This window comes from Ammodytes marinus, assembly GCF_949987685.1.
Source record: "Ammodytes marinus genome assembly, chromosome: 19".
Lineage (NCBI taxonomy): Eukaryota > Metazoa > Chordata > Actinopteri > Uranoscopiformes > Ammodytidae > Ammodytes > Ammodytes marinus.
The window spans coordinates 25,578,993-25,592,481 of NC_137223.1; the positions used below are offsets into that span (position 1 = coordinate 25,578,993).

Below are 13,489 nucleotides of genomic sequence, written 5' to 3' on the forward strand. Positions count from 1 at the left end.
CTTGGCCCAGCTGTCCTGTTAATCCTAACCCTACATTTTACCATGTGTGATGTCACAAATGGGTAAATGTAGGGTTAGACAGTGAGACCATAAAACACTCTTGCTGCCTTTTCTCAGGCTAGGATGAACCGATTTCTAAAATGTTTGCACATTTATACTACATAGGATCTCAGGGGTTTGTTTTGGGACACTGGCAAAGTTGGACCCAGTGTTTCTGAGAGGATAATTTAACACACACAATCCACTTCCACTTCTAGCAAACCCCTTGACTAAATATGACCTAAAAAAAAATTAACTTGGTGCATTGATACATTATCAGGAATCAGGTGTAGCGCAAAACTCTGCGCCCCCAAAATAAATTCTCTGTGGGCCCTATTTCTCACTTGATCTTGCACACTGCAAAACATTTCACAATTTCAATAGAATTATATAGGCCTACTTAACAAACAAAAAAATGTAACCTTTATTTATACAGGGAAATCCCATCGAGACCATGGGCCAATCCGAATAGTCCAATCTCCTAACCTATAAGCCTCCTTTCCTATACCTTAACCCCTAAACGTCATCGGGGTTAAGGAGAGATGAAAGGTGCTTCCTATCGAACATAGGAAAAGACAGCACTGTTTCAAATGAATTCGACTCCACTTTTCCTAAGCGACGTCATTGCGCGACGGCGAGTATTGCTGACGTGAGTCACTAGCGTGAAACTACACTATAGCCTATTCGCCGAAAATTGACTACAACAAGCGCTCGTTTGATCCATGCGTTCTTTTCATATTGATTTTAATTAGGTTGTCGCCAACAGAGTGAGAATCACTCGCATATATCCCAATTCACATGTGGAATAAAAAGAGGCTACACTTATGTTGATGTTGAAATGAACTGCCCCCAGTAACTTCAATAAATGTGAAGTTGGTATGTTATTTTCTTATGGTGTAAATTATGTGCTACGAAAATAACTATTATGATGTTGGTCTTTTATGAGTTCTTTATTATATTTGGGGGGGGGGGTGGGTATTTTGTTTTAGCCGAGTTAAATCTTCCTCTCTTCTCCTCTCCTCTCTTCTGTTTTACCTCTCGTTCGTATTCGTGTAGAGTCGGTAAACTCCGGCGGTGGCCTGTTGCTTTAAATCTTGCCGCCGTAAAGGATTATGGGATACCACTATCTCCTTTCCTTTCGCATAGGTTGGTCCGGAGTAACCTATGCTAAAGGTGGGTTAAAGGATGAATCGAGGTTCCTTTCCTATGCCTTTCCTAAGCATTTTGAGAATTCGAATCACCTATCCGCCGAGTACTTCCGGGTCATCTCGATAGGAAAGGAAATTTCCTATGCAAAAAAGACTATTCGGATTGGCCCCAGAGACTCTTTTACAAGGGAGACATGTTCCCATTTACACCTTACCATTCACACATCGATAGCAGGCTAACTATCGACATTCACACGGGGCAAGGAGGGTGTAGTGTCTTCCCCAAGGACACCAAACAACCATGACACAAGTGGCAGGGCGGGGATCGAACCGCCAACCTTTTGAATGCCGTGATACACTTACCTGCCCATGCTGGTGGGATGGTGGGGGGAGGGGAGGGCGTGGGTGGGATGGTTGGAATCGGAGTCGGTTTCACCACTATGAGAAAAAAAAACAAAAACAGAACAGTCGTCAACAAATCGTTAATAAATAATGATCAACAGTAAACATGTCGAAACCATGAGGTCATTGTTTAGAATGAGATGATGTCACTAATAGAAGTGTTTGTGTAAAGCGCAGAGGGTTGGAATTTCACACACACACACACACACACACACACACACACACACACACACACACACACACACACACACACACGGTTCACAGTTTGACTGGACTGCAATCGTTATGTATTTTATTTTATAATCGTATTACGTATATGTTTGAAGTCTTGAGAGTGATTTTAACGTTTGTTTTTTCAAGTTGAATGCCGTCTGGCAGCATCTGAAAAACACTCGTGTTGTTTTAATGTCTTTAACATGTCTGCTTTGATTTTGATTTAACATTTGATGAGAAAAAATCATTTAAATAAACGTACATTTTTCATTTATTTGTATATGATGCAATTGCAAGAGTAAAAAAGTACAATAAAGTAAAAAATAATCAAAAAAAATGTATGCTTGCGATCTTATATAATAATAGATATTTAAATTCATTTCAGATGTTGGTTATGCTGCATTTATAGAGCACATATGTGATGCATCTCTCACATCATCAAGTTTTAATCCCAGTATCGATCGCTTGCAGCCAGAGAATGTAACGACAGCAAGTGGAGATAAATATAAATATAACGATTTTGAACCGTAAGTCATCGTTAATAGTTAACGACTCATCCGATAACAAAGCAGACTTGTTTTTCTTGGAAAGAAAATCTATCTATCTATCTATCTATCTATCTATCTATCTATCTATCTATCTATCTATCTATCTATCTATCTATCTATCTATCTATCTATCTATCTATCTATCTATCTATCTATCTATCTATCTATCCATCTATCCATCCATCCATCCATCCATCCATCCATCCATCCATCCATCCATCCATCCATCCATCCATCCATCCATCCATCCATCCATCCATCCATCCAAGCAACACCTACATGTCGTCTCGTCGATGCCCACTCCGGGTCCCTCCAGGTTGGGCGTTTGTACGAAGACGGTGGCTGTGTAGAGAGCTTCTGGAGACAGGCCGTCAAAGCAGTACTGAGGCGAACCAGCTGGGATGGTGATCTCATGTTGGCCCTTACTAGAGGCTGCAGGGGAGGAAAACAGAGAGATATTTAAATATATATATATATATATATATATATATATATATATATAGCTCCGGAAAGAGACAACTCCAAATGTTCAGTGTCACTTGTTTTACTATTTATAGGCATATGTTTGAGTAAAATTAACATTTTGGTTTTATAATATAAACAACTGACAACATTTCTACCAATTTCTCTAACAAAGTCATGCCCATTTCATACAAGCAAAAATAAAATGTACGGTATTCTCAAAACTATTCGGATTTTATAGAACTAGCATTGTAACACTAACTCACTTGTAAGTCTTGTGACAATGGTACCAAGGTTGTGTGAGTTTCATAGCATTCAGCACGCAGGGAATTTACTGTAAATAGGCCTATGTAGTAGCTGCTGTATTTTGTGTTTTGTTGCTAACGAAGTAGCTATCCCTTTATGATGAATAGAGCGACCTAAACAACTGGTTCCTTTCCTTTAGAAGTGTTTACCGCTCTGAGATTGATCCACAATACGGTTTCCTATTTACACTCTGCATTCTAGTCAGCACAAACAAACAAAGCTTGTTTATTACAGAGACAGCTGCCATAGATAATAAATGATACTACGCTACTCTTCAATGGCTTATAAGCAGGAGTTAGGCGACACAAGGTATATGCGGGGTCTTAGAAAACAAAAGTATTGAATTTAAAGCTAGGGTGGGTAACTTTTTCACTGTAATATTTGGCAAAATTGTCATATTAGCCGTTCAGCTATATGTAGGTGAAGTGGTCTGAGAATATCTACTCATCACTTTGCTCTCCCCTGCCTCTGTGTGCCGCCCCCAAAAATTGCCACCGCTCATGTACACTTTGACCAATCAGAGTGAGGCTCCGATTCTCTGTTCTTATTGGCTGTTGGGACTGTCCATTCACTTTGGTACGATTTTGTTGGTGTAGAGCGTGTCAGGGAGGGACCATAGGGGAGGGACCAAAGAGAACAAGTGGAGCGGTTGAGGTATTTGGATTCAAATCTCTATCCTAACTGCTATTTTCTCCCCAAATCATATACCGCAGCTTTAATATTCTCAAAATAAGACCATAAAAGTCTTCAATTTAATTTGGATATCCATTGAAGTACCCTAGTTTAGTTTTGATCGTTTTCTGTTGAATTCGCTCCGGTGAGGCTGCTGTACTTTATGAATTATTTCTGTAATATCAACAAGTTATGAGTGAGACCACTTAGTAGAAATCGTCATGGGAAAAACAACGTATTCCTCCCGGATCAAATTGACTCCAAAACAGTGGCCCCTCGTTTGTCAGGAGCAGAAGATACACATAGATCTGTTCAGAGAGCCATGTTGACAAAATATTAGAAATTTCCGAAACATTTCAGGTGGATATTAGATCATTTTCGGAGTCTTAAAAAAAACTGGCGACCTCACGTTTTTTTTCTGTATTTCTCTAACCACTGTTTCCAGAGCTTGTGAAAATACACAGCGGTAACTATCAGTTTGAGTAGAAGCTTTGTGGTCTAGCTTTTTAAAAAAAATTCCACTCACTCATCTGACCACTGTCTCAGACCGATTGTTTGCATTTTGATTCGAGGACAAACATTTGAGTGATTTGTCGACTTGACAGCATCCAACTAGAGATCTAATGAATTTCACTCTTTCTGAACCTCTGGCTAGTTTTAGAGAAATAGATAGTCAAATGTGTGTAGAGAAATGTGTCGATCAATGACAATATTCTATCTGTCTGTCTGTCTGTCTGTCTGTCCGTCTGTCTGTCTGTCTGTCTGTCTGTCTGTCTGTCTGTCTGTCTGTCTGTCTGTCTGTCTGTCTGTCTGTCTGTCTGTCTGTCTGTCTGTCTGTCTGTCTGTCAGTCTGTCTGTCTGTCTGTCTGTCTTGCTGAACCTCTGGCTAGTTTTTAAACCGCCATTTGTCCCACGCTAGCAGACCCATATTTGTTCTGGCAACTCAATTGGCTAACGAACAATGTTATACGTTTTTGTCTCCTGTATATTAAGTCTTGTATTGTATTTTTATTTGTGTGTAACGTTTAGTAAAGGCGTAACCAGGGACAGGGGTTGCAAATTATTCTTGACTACAAACCTGTTCACATGGCTTCTATTTTATATTTTATATGAAACAATGTGCAATGTATTTGTCCCTGCTTAATACACTTCTAAATAAAAATAAGCACATAGATATTCAAATATGATAGGATGCTCTCTTCCTAGGTTTTTTTCCTTGCAATTTTTTAATCTGGCTTTGTGTCCATGTATGAATGCAACCCAGATGGGAGTCAAAGACCTCGCAGTAATTGAAAAGGATGTCATCTATACAGACACAATAGACACAATCAAAGCTCGGTGGTGGGTCGGACGCACAGTTCTTTAAATCGCGGCCAAAACTTGCATCCTGCTTCGAGTAATAATCACAATGAGTGGGCGGAAGGATAAACAGAATCTGAGAGGAAGATTTAGAAGAGTCTAGATCGCTGGTACAGTTTCCTTAAATGCTGTAAAGGATATATACAGCCGCGGAAAAAATGAAGAGACCAGTCTGGATTTTTCTTCAATCTTCATCTCTATATTACTTAATAGAAATGCTCTTAATGACAACATTTTTTTTGGAATTTGGTAGAAATGTTGACAGTAGTTTATAAAATAAAACCAACATGTTCATTCTACTCAAACATATGCCTGTTAATAGTAAAACGAGAGACACTGAATATTTGAAGTGGTCCCTTAATTTTTTCCAGAGCTGTATACACCCGTAACTGTGCAGAAAAGTGAATAAATGTTGTTCATAGTGGGGATGTGTAGGAGATAGTGCAGTAGACTCACGGTCTTTGGGGTGCAGCTTGATGCGGTAGGATGTGGCCGCTCGGTGTGGATTCCATTTGATACAGAACTTATCGTGGTCGACGTTGTAGGTCTCAATGTTGGTCACGTTCAGGTAAACTGCACAGGACAAAAAGTCAGATTTCACAATTTAAACACGTTGAAGTGACAGTTTACAGGGTTTTTGCAACATACTCATAAAAATCTGTATTTCATTATTTACGACATATTAGTGTCCAAAGATTTGACAGAACATATTTTGGATTCAGCCTTTTTTTATACAGGTCTTAAAAATGCATTTTCAGCAAGTTTTTAAGAACGAAATAATAATACGAAATATCATAGATTAGACATTAACCACATACTGTTACAACTTTCAGAATGGTGCATAAAATAATTATGGAAAGTTTAATGTATGTAAATGCGTTGAGAAGTTCAGATTTTCGGTTCCGAATATTAAAAAAAGGTAGAGATAGTGTCCGTTAAAGATGGTTGTATAGGAGAAATATACAGACGCAAACAGACAAGGTTTAGTCAAAATTAATTAGACACCTAAATGCACATTTTGAACCTGTTATTCATACTAGTATTAAAGAAGGCATGTTATAGGAGCTAAATAGCCAAATATATAACTATATATATATAACTGTAAACAGATTCTCGTTGTTCTGTAAATGTGCAATGACAAATTAAAGCTGATTCTGAAATATCCCAGGGTGTGTGTACGTACGTGTGGTGCCCTGCCCGGGTAAAGGGTCACTCATGCCGCCTGTGTACTGGGCGATGACTTTGAGGTCGTATGTGGTTCCAGGCTGCAGGTTGTGCAGAGTGTAAGAGCTGACGTCACCAACAAAGAAATCCATGTTCTGGTTGGAGCCTAGAAATACAACGATAGAGAGAGAGCAGATGATTAAAATGAACACCAATGCATTAAAGCACACATTCTTCACAACAATCTATAAAGTGAAAGCGCCAATTGTATAGATGATTGTATAGAGATTATAAGGGGATACAAGAGGCTAATATAACAAATATTATTTTCTGAGCAGTAGAAAAGGGGTAGTATTAAATACATGTATACTTCTTCCTACTCCTTTTCAGGCATATCATATCAATATATGTAAATATTAGAGGTGGGCATAGATTAATTTTTTTAATCTAGATTAATCTAGATTAATTTTGGAATTAATCTAGATTAATCTAGATTAAAATGGCTCATTTGAATTCATTCATAATATGTGTGTGCTCCTAAATAATGACTCAAAGTAAGTCTTTGAGAACGTGTTTCTCAAGCCAGGTGGCGCATCAGACCAGGGGCTCATCTCCTGTTTCCAACATGCATCACAAACTGCTTGAGGAAGCTGTTCTACTATGATAATTGGTGATGAAAATAAATAATGTTCAACAAGATGTTACTTAGTAACGCGTTACCGGCATCGGACCTCTTTTTTCAGTAACAAGTAATCTAACGCGTTACTATCTCCAAACCAGTAATCAGATTAAAGTTACTCATCAAAGTCACTGTGCGTTACTTTTTCTGTAATTTTCCTTAGTGAAACATTTTACATAACTGCACAAATGACTGCGATTGCGATTTTATGTAAATAAATGTGCACGCATGTGTCTCTAGAGACTTACTTTTTTTTTTGAAATGCTCATAAATGTGTGCTCTACAAGTCGCGGGCCATATTAAATCATCTCGCGGGCCGGATCCGGCCCGCAGGCCGTATGTTTGACACCACTGCTCTAGAGACTTACTTTTTTTTTTGAAATGCTCATAAATGTGTGCTCTACAAGTCGCGGGCCATATTAAATCATCTCGCGGGCCGGATCCGGCCCGCGGGCCGTATGTTTGACACCACTGCTCTAAACGCACCAACTGCTCCAACCGCTCCTCTCGTCTTTTTGGTAGCGCCCCTCGTCTCTGTCATGCAGCGTGTGTGTGTGCGCCTGTGTCTGTGTCTGTGTGTGTGTGTGTGCAGCAGCATTACGGCCGAACTGTGGCGCAAAACAAAGTTTCCCCCCCGATGAAATATAGCGTCTGCTATGGGGATATTTAGGATTCGGGTACGGTGACGTTGACGTTGAAGAGATAGAAGTGTTTAAAACTTGGAAACTTATAGTCACGTGGCGACCGGTGTCCACACACACCCACCCTGCGTTCCAATACCCGATTGTGTCGTGGGCAAGTGATGGAGAGAGAGAGCGGCGGGTGTGTGAGAGAATAAAGGCTCCTCAAGTGTCAACAACGGCCCCCGGCTATTAGTATCTCCCCTGAGCCGAACAGGAGGTGGAATAAGAGATTAACGGCGACATTTTTTTTATCGCCGATAAGAGTTTTGCGTTAACGCAGCACGTTATCGCCGATAACGGCCCACCACTAGTAAATATTTTTATTTTTTGCGAAATAACTTCAACATAATTTTTGTTTATTTATTGTATTTTCACGCTTTACATTTTTTTATAATATAAATTCAATCAATCAATCAATCAATCAATCAATCAATATTACCTGCAGGAGAGTAGACCAGCTTGTAGCCCTGGACGGGAGCGGTCACTGGGTCCCATGCCACTCTGAAGCGCGTGTACCATTCATCTGACACACGCAGGTTTCTGGGGCTCAACAGGCCAACTGTGATGGAGGGAAAAGAAAGGCATCAATCAATATGTATCAATCTGTCTGTCTGTCTATCTATCTATCTATCTATCTATCTATCTATCTATCTATCTGTCTGTCTGTCTGTCTGTCTGTCTGTCTGTCTGTCTGTCTGTCTGTCTGTCTGTCTGTCTGTCTGTCTGTCTGTCTGTCTGTCTGTCTGTCTGTCTGTCTGTCCGTCCGTCCGTCCGTCCGTCCGTCCGTCCGTCCGTCCGTCCGTCCGTCCGTCCGTCCGTCCGTCCGTCCGTCCGTCCGTCCGTCCGTCCGTCCGTCCGTCCGTCCGTCCGTCCGTCCGTCCGTCCGTCCGTCCGTCCGTCCGTCCGTCCGTCCGTCCGTCCGTCCGTCTATCTATCTATCTATCTATCTATCTATCTATCTATCTATAACCTTTAAACAACAAGCCACATTTTAAAAGTTGTGCCTGTGTATGTCAGTGACTCGCACATTCTATGATTTACGATAAAACTGTTTTTCACACAGAACATAAGAGGAAAAATGCAAAAATAATCCGTCTATCCATATCCATAAACAAACAATAACATGATATATGCATTGTTTAACAAGACTCTCATGATGATTTTGTTAAAATAAATGACTTTTCTCAGTAGCTGTTTCTAGATTTGCAGACATTTTCCTCACGTATATGCGATACATGTGTTAAGGTCATTACTCAGCCTCTGTGGTCTGAATTGGACTGAAACACACACACACACACACACACACCCACACACACACACACACACACACACACACACACACAACCCCCCCCCCCCACACACACACACACACACACTTCCTCCGACCGTCTATTATTTGAATAACTAAATCTTCTCTCCCACTGGTAACTTGATCTTGCAGTGGGTTCCCAGTACTCCTGGCCTCTTGACACTAACATGTCTTGGCGCTGCTGAATAATCTTTGTCCACTGAAGTTATAATCACCACTCTCACTCTCCCCTCTGTTGAGCTGTGAGCTGTCGCCATGCTTCACTTATCCTCAGTGAAAATGCTGTTTTAAACACTTTTACACCCTTAATGTAAATTACTGTTTTTTTTCTGAGCAGAGGTATCAAGTTCCCTCGTATACGTTTTGAAAGTTGGCTTCCACACACCTCATTCTCTCTCCAAAACATACTGTACACTACATACACACTGGGTTATTGATTGACCTACTTCATTGTTAGTTTTGTATGGAAGAGTTTTAGGGCCACAGGAGAGGAAAAAAATTAAAGTGGGATTTTTTATTTTTTTTTGCAATTCAAGAAAAAGGTCCAGATGGCAAGAAAACAACTCGACAGTTCAAGACTGCCTTTAAATTGGAAAGACGTTGACGGATTCAAATCTTCATAATCTCAAAATGCATAATCATAATCTTTCTCACCCATGGCCCTTAATAATCTGCTGCTATGTGTTTAACTTTAGAAGATTATTCAAATCAGCCACAGTAGAGTCTGAAGGCTTGTGCATTTAGACACATTTCTAAGTCGCGATTCTCACACCAACACACACACAGATACCCTCTTCTTCTAATCCCGACATCTACATCAAATCAAATAAAATCAGTTTTATTTGTACAGCCCAATATCACAAATAGACATTTGTCTCAGTGGGCTTTACATTCCATACAGTATGACACCCTCTGCCCTTTTAGACCCTTAGCTCGGCTGAGAAAAAACTCCCAGTAAAAAACCCTTTACCGGGATTACAAAAAGTGTGAGACATCTACTCACTTCACTAAAGCTCGACCTTCATAGCTATGGAACACTGCTTCATAACAGCATCTCATTAGGCGTATCAGGTCTTGTGTTTTGTGCATTAAAGCCCTTTATACTTACTTGTCTTTCCGTTTCCATTAAGCGACCCCCCTGGCCCTTCTTCGTAGATTGCCTCCACTGTGATGTTGTACGGAGTGTCAGGAATCAGATTCTGTAGCATGGCGTTGTTTCTGTTCCCGGGAACTGTAGTCTAAAGATACAAACAAATGAAGAGGGTTTCAGATATATACAGCTCCGGAAAAAGAATGAAGAGACCACTCCAAATGTTCAGTGTCTCTTGTTTTACTCTTTAGAGGCATATGTTTGAGTAGAATGAACATTTTGGTTTTATAATATAAACTACTGACAACATTTCTACCAAATTCACAATACAAATATTGTCATTAAGAGCATTTTCAATAAGTAATGTAGAGGTGAAGATTGAAGAAAAATCCAGACTGGTCTCTTAATTTCTTCCGGGGCTGTAAAGTAGACATTTTAAAGGGCACCTATTATGAATTTTTATTTTTAATATTTTGTCAACACTAAGGAAGTGTAGTCTGCGATTCTGGAGAACGGTTGTTTTTTAAAATCACTTTTTGTCAAAATCAGTGAATATCTCCTCATGATTTGAACCAGTATGTAAACAAGCCTTATGATGTCATAATGGGATAAGCAAAATGTGTGATTTTTTTTTTTTTCATTCACGGGTTATCCACAGTTTCTAGAAATATGTGGTTCCCATTCAGTTAACAGAGTAATCAAAGTCATTTTTTAGCTGAAGCAGAAAATGACAGATTCCCTGCGTTCCAATCCCCATACTATCTTCTATTTAGTACGCCAGAAAAAGATTTAGGATGTCCCAATACATGCGCGTCAATTGTAGCATGCTGAAATTACATAAATGCCCCACTAACTCCAATAGCATTTTGCCGTATTCTGTCTTTATTCTTAACATTTCTCGACATAATGAAAAAAAATCTTCCTTATCTGATTTTTTCTTTATCTCCTATGGCCCTAAAACTCTTCTGTACTTTAGTATGTAGTGTAGTAAAAAGAAAGAGTATGTGATTTGGAACGCAGGGTTTATTTGGCTTTTGGAATTTTGGATGCTGCCTGTGTGAAAAAACGCAAACCTTCCACATTGGTCACAGATGCTAAAATGCTAATAATTGGTTGCATTTATAAGAGGTCAAACATTCCCCTTTGTCAGACTCTTTAGCTGCAGTTAGCATGACTCACGCAGAACAGGTGCTAAGCTAACAAGCTAATGGTGGAGCACAGCTGGACTCACTCACTATTCAAAACTATTAATACTACTATTATGTTTTTTCAACAGAGCCTATAATTATTCTGACTAATCGGTGTTTTGAGCGAGCCGAGGGGGGGAATCCTAGGCCGTGACTTCACTGCATAGTTTGTATAGAACGTCACAGTCAATGTGTGTATAGTAGTAAAATAGTAAAAAATAGACTTTATTTTCCCTTCTGTAAGGTGTCCTTTAGTTTCCCTTAACAGTTTTTTAAGCTATAAACAATACCATAAATCAGCTGGAAGGTGTAAAACCACATTTTTTGCAGTGAACTTACAAACTCAGTGATGGGGTCCCCGGCCATGGGAGCGTACCCTATCCTGTACTGCCTGACGGGGCCTTCAGCGTGGTCCCAGCCGATGGTCAAGGTGCTGGTGGTCGCGTCAAACACTCGCATGTTCCTGGGGCCAGCACGGGGCACTGGGGAAAGAAAAAAACATGTGTTTAATGATGCACTTTAAATTTCGATCCAGCCTGTAATCATACCAACAAAGCTTGTTAAAAAACCTAAGCTTGGGTGCGCGCTTAGCTCAGTTGGTAGGGCGTCCCCCCCCCCATGGGCCTTGGCCAGCAGCGGACCCGGGTTCGATTCCAGCCCGCGGTCGTTCTCTGCATGTCACTCCCCTCTCTGCCCCATTTCAACTCTGTCTCTACACTATCAATGAAGCATAATAAAAAAGAAAAAAAAAGGCAAAAAAAAATCTAAAAAAACAAAACAAAAACAAAACCTAAGCTTCTCATTTTGTGTTTCGAAAATTAAAACACACTGGCATTATTGTAAAGTTGACTCCATTTTCCTTTTCTGTTGCTAGCAGTAGTTTGTTTGTTTTGTGTTAATCACCAAATGTAAATGTTCTGAATAACCTCTGAGTCACTGCGAGCCACTCATGAAGAGATAACATCATTTGTTTAGAGGAACTAGATGCTAACACTGATGAACCTTTAGCTTGTGTGTGTGTGTGTGTGTGTGTGTGTGTGTGTGTGTGTGTGTGTGTGTGTGTGTGTGTGTGTGTGCGTGTGTGCGTGTGAGTACGTACTTGTCCATGAATGTAACACAATTGCAGATGTGAATAATGGTGTGTGTGAGTGTGAGCAGATTGTATATGTTGCATGTTTACGTATGGGATTACTGTCGTTGGGTGGGAGTGTGATGTATCTCCCTCTCATTCATTTTGGATCGAGGACATGCAAGGACATTCTTTCTATTGAAATCTATTGACATATTTTTTCATGACGTGAATTTATGTTTGATTTGAATCGCTATAATGTGACCAACCTCTTTTTTTTATTTTTTTTTATTTTGGTTTCCTTATTTTGTAATGTAACATTTTGATTTATTAGATGTTCATTACATATACGGCTCCGGAAAAAAATGAAGAGACCAGTCTGGATTTTTCTTAAATCTTCATCTCTACATTACTTATTGAAAAATGCTCTTTAATGACAAAGAATGAAATGGAATTTGGTAGAAATCTTGTCAGTAGTTTATAGTATAAAATCAAAATGTTCATTCTACTCAAACATATGCCTATAAATAGTAAAACAAGAGACACTGAACATTTGGAGCGGTCTCTTCATTTTTTCCGCAGCTGTATGTATATATATATATGATTTTATTCAGGACACATGAAGATCCATAGTACAATGTATAAAAATAGAGTCAATACATAAATAACAACAAAAAGCACACCAATGCATGCAGATTAAAAATAAATAAAATAAAAATAAAATAAGAGATCAGCATACAACACTTGCAGTATACAAAGATGTCCTCCAATGTCTCCAGAGTGTGGATGAGTATATCCAGTATTATCCAGTATATCAAATGTTTTTCCCTCGATTGCTAAACTTGACAGTGCATTGACACTCAAAATGCTACTTTATGACATCTGTATGTCACTGCAAAAATTCAATAAATAATCTTGCTGTTGTACTTACGTGTTTTTCCGTTGCCTTTAGCGGGCGATCCCTGTCCGTCCGCGTACAGAGGGGTGACTGTGATCCCATATGGAGAGTCTGGGATCAGGTTGTCCAAAAAGGCATTGTTCACATTCCCTGGAACCAAGACCTTTATGGAGGAGGAAAAAAAGAGTCAAATACATATATATATATTCAGGGTTCAATTATTACAGCTTTTTAAGTGTATCTATCTATCTATCTATCTAT

At 39.5% G+C, this 13,489-nt stretch overlaps 1 protein-coding gene across 4 annotated transcripts in view; it reads right to left on the reverse strand.

Annotated features, from left to right (window-relative positions):
- The window catches only part of col12a1b (collagen, type XII, alpha 1b), a 184,809-nt gene that overhangs the window by 50,234 nt on the left and 121,086 nt on the right, over nt 1-13,489 (reverse strand). For all 4 annotated transcript variants that reach the window (XM_080048160.1, XM_080048159.1, XM_080048158.1 and 1 more), the window contains 8 exons: nt 13,262-13,391; nt 11,601-11,743; nt 10,093-10,222; nt 8,115-8,234; nt 6,333-6,479; nt 5,606-5,722; nt 2,630-2,782; nt 1,551-1,625 (listed from right to left, as the gene is read on the reverse strand). In XM_080048160.1, coding sequence (XP_079904286.1) covers nt 1,551-1,625; nt 2,630-2,782; nt 5,606-5,722; nt 6,333-6,479; nt 8,115-8,234; nt 10,093-10,222; nt 11,601-11,743; nt 13,262-13,391 — 1,015 coding nt within the window. The remainder of the gene's footprint in view (nt 1-1,550; nt 1,626-2,629; nt 2,783-5,605; nt 5,723-6,332; nt 6,480-8,114; nt 8,235-10,092; nt 10,223-11,600; nt 11,744-13,261; nt 13,392-13,489) is intronic.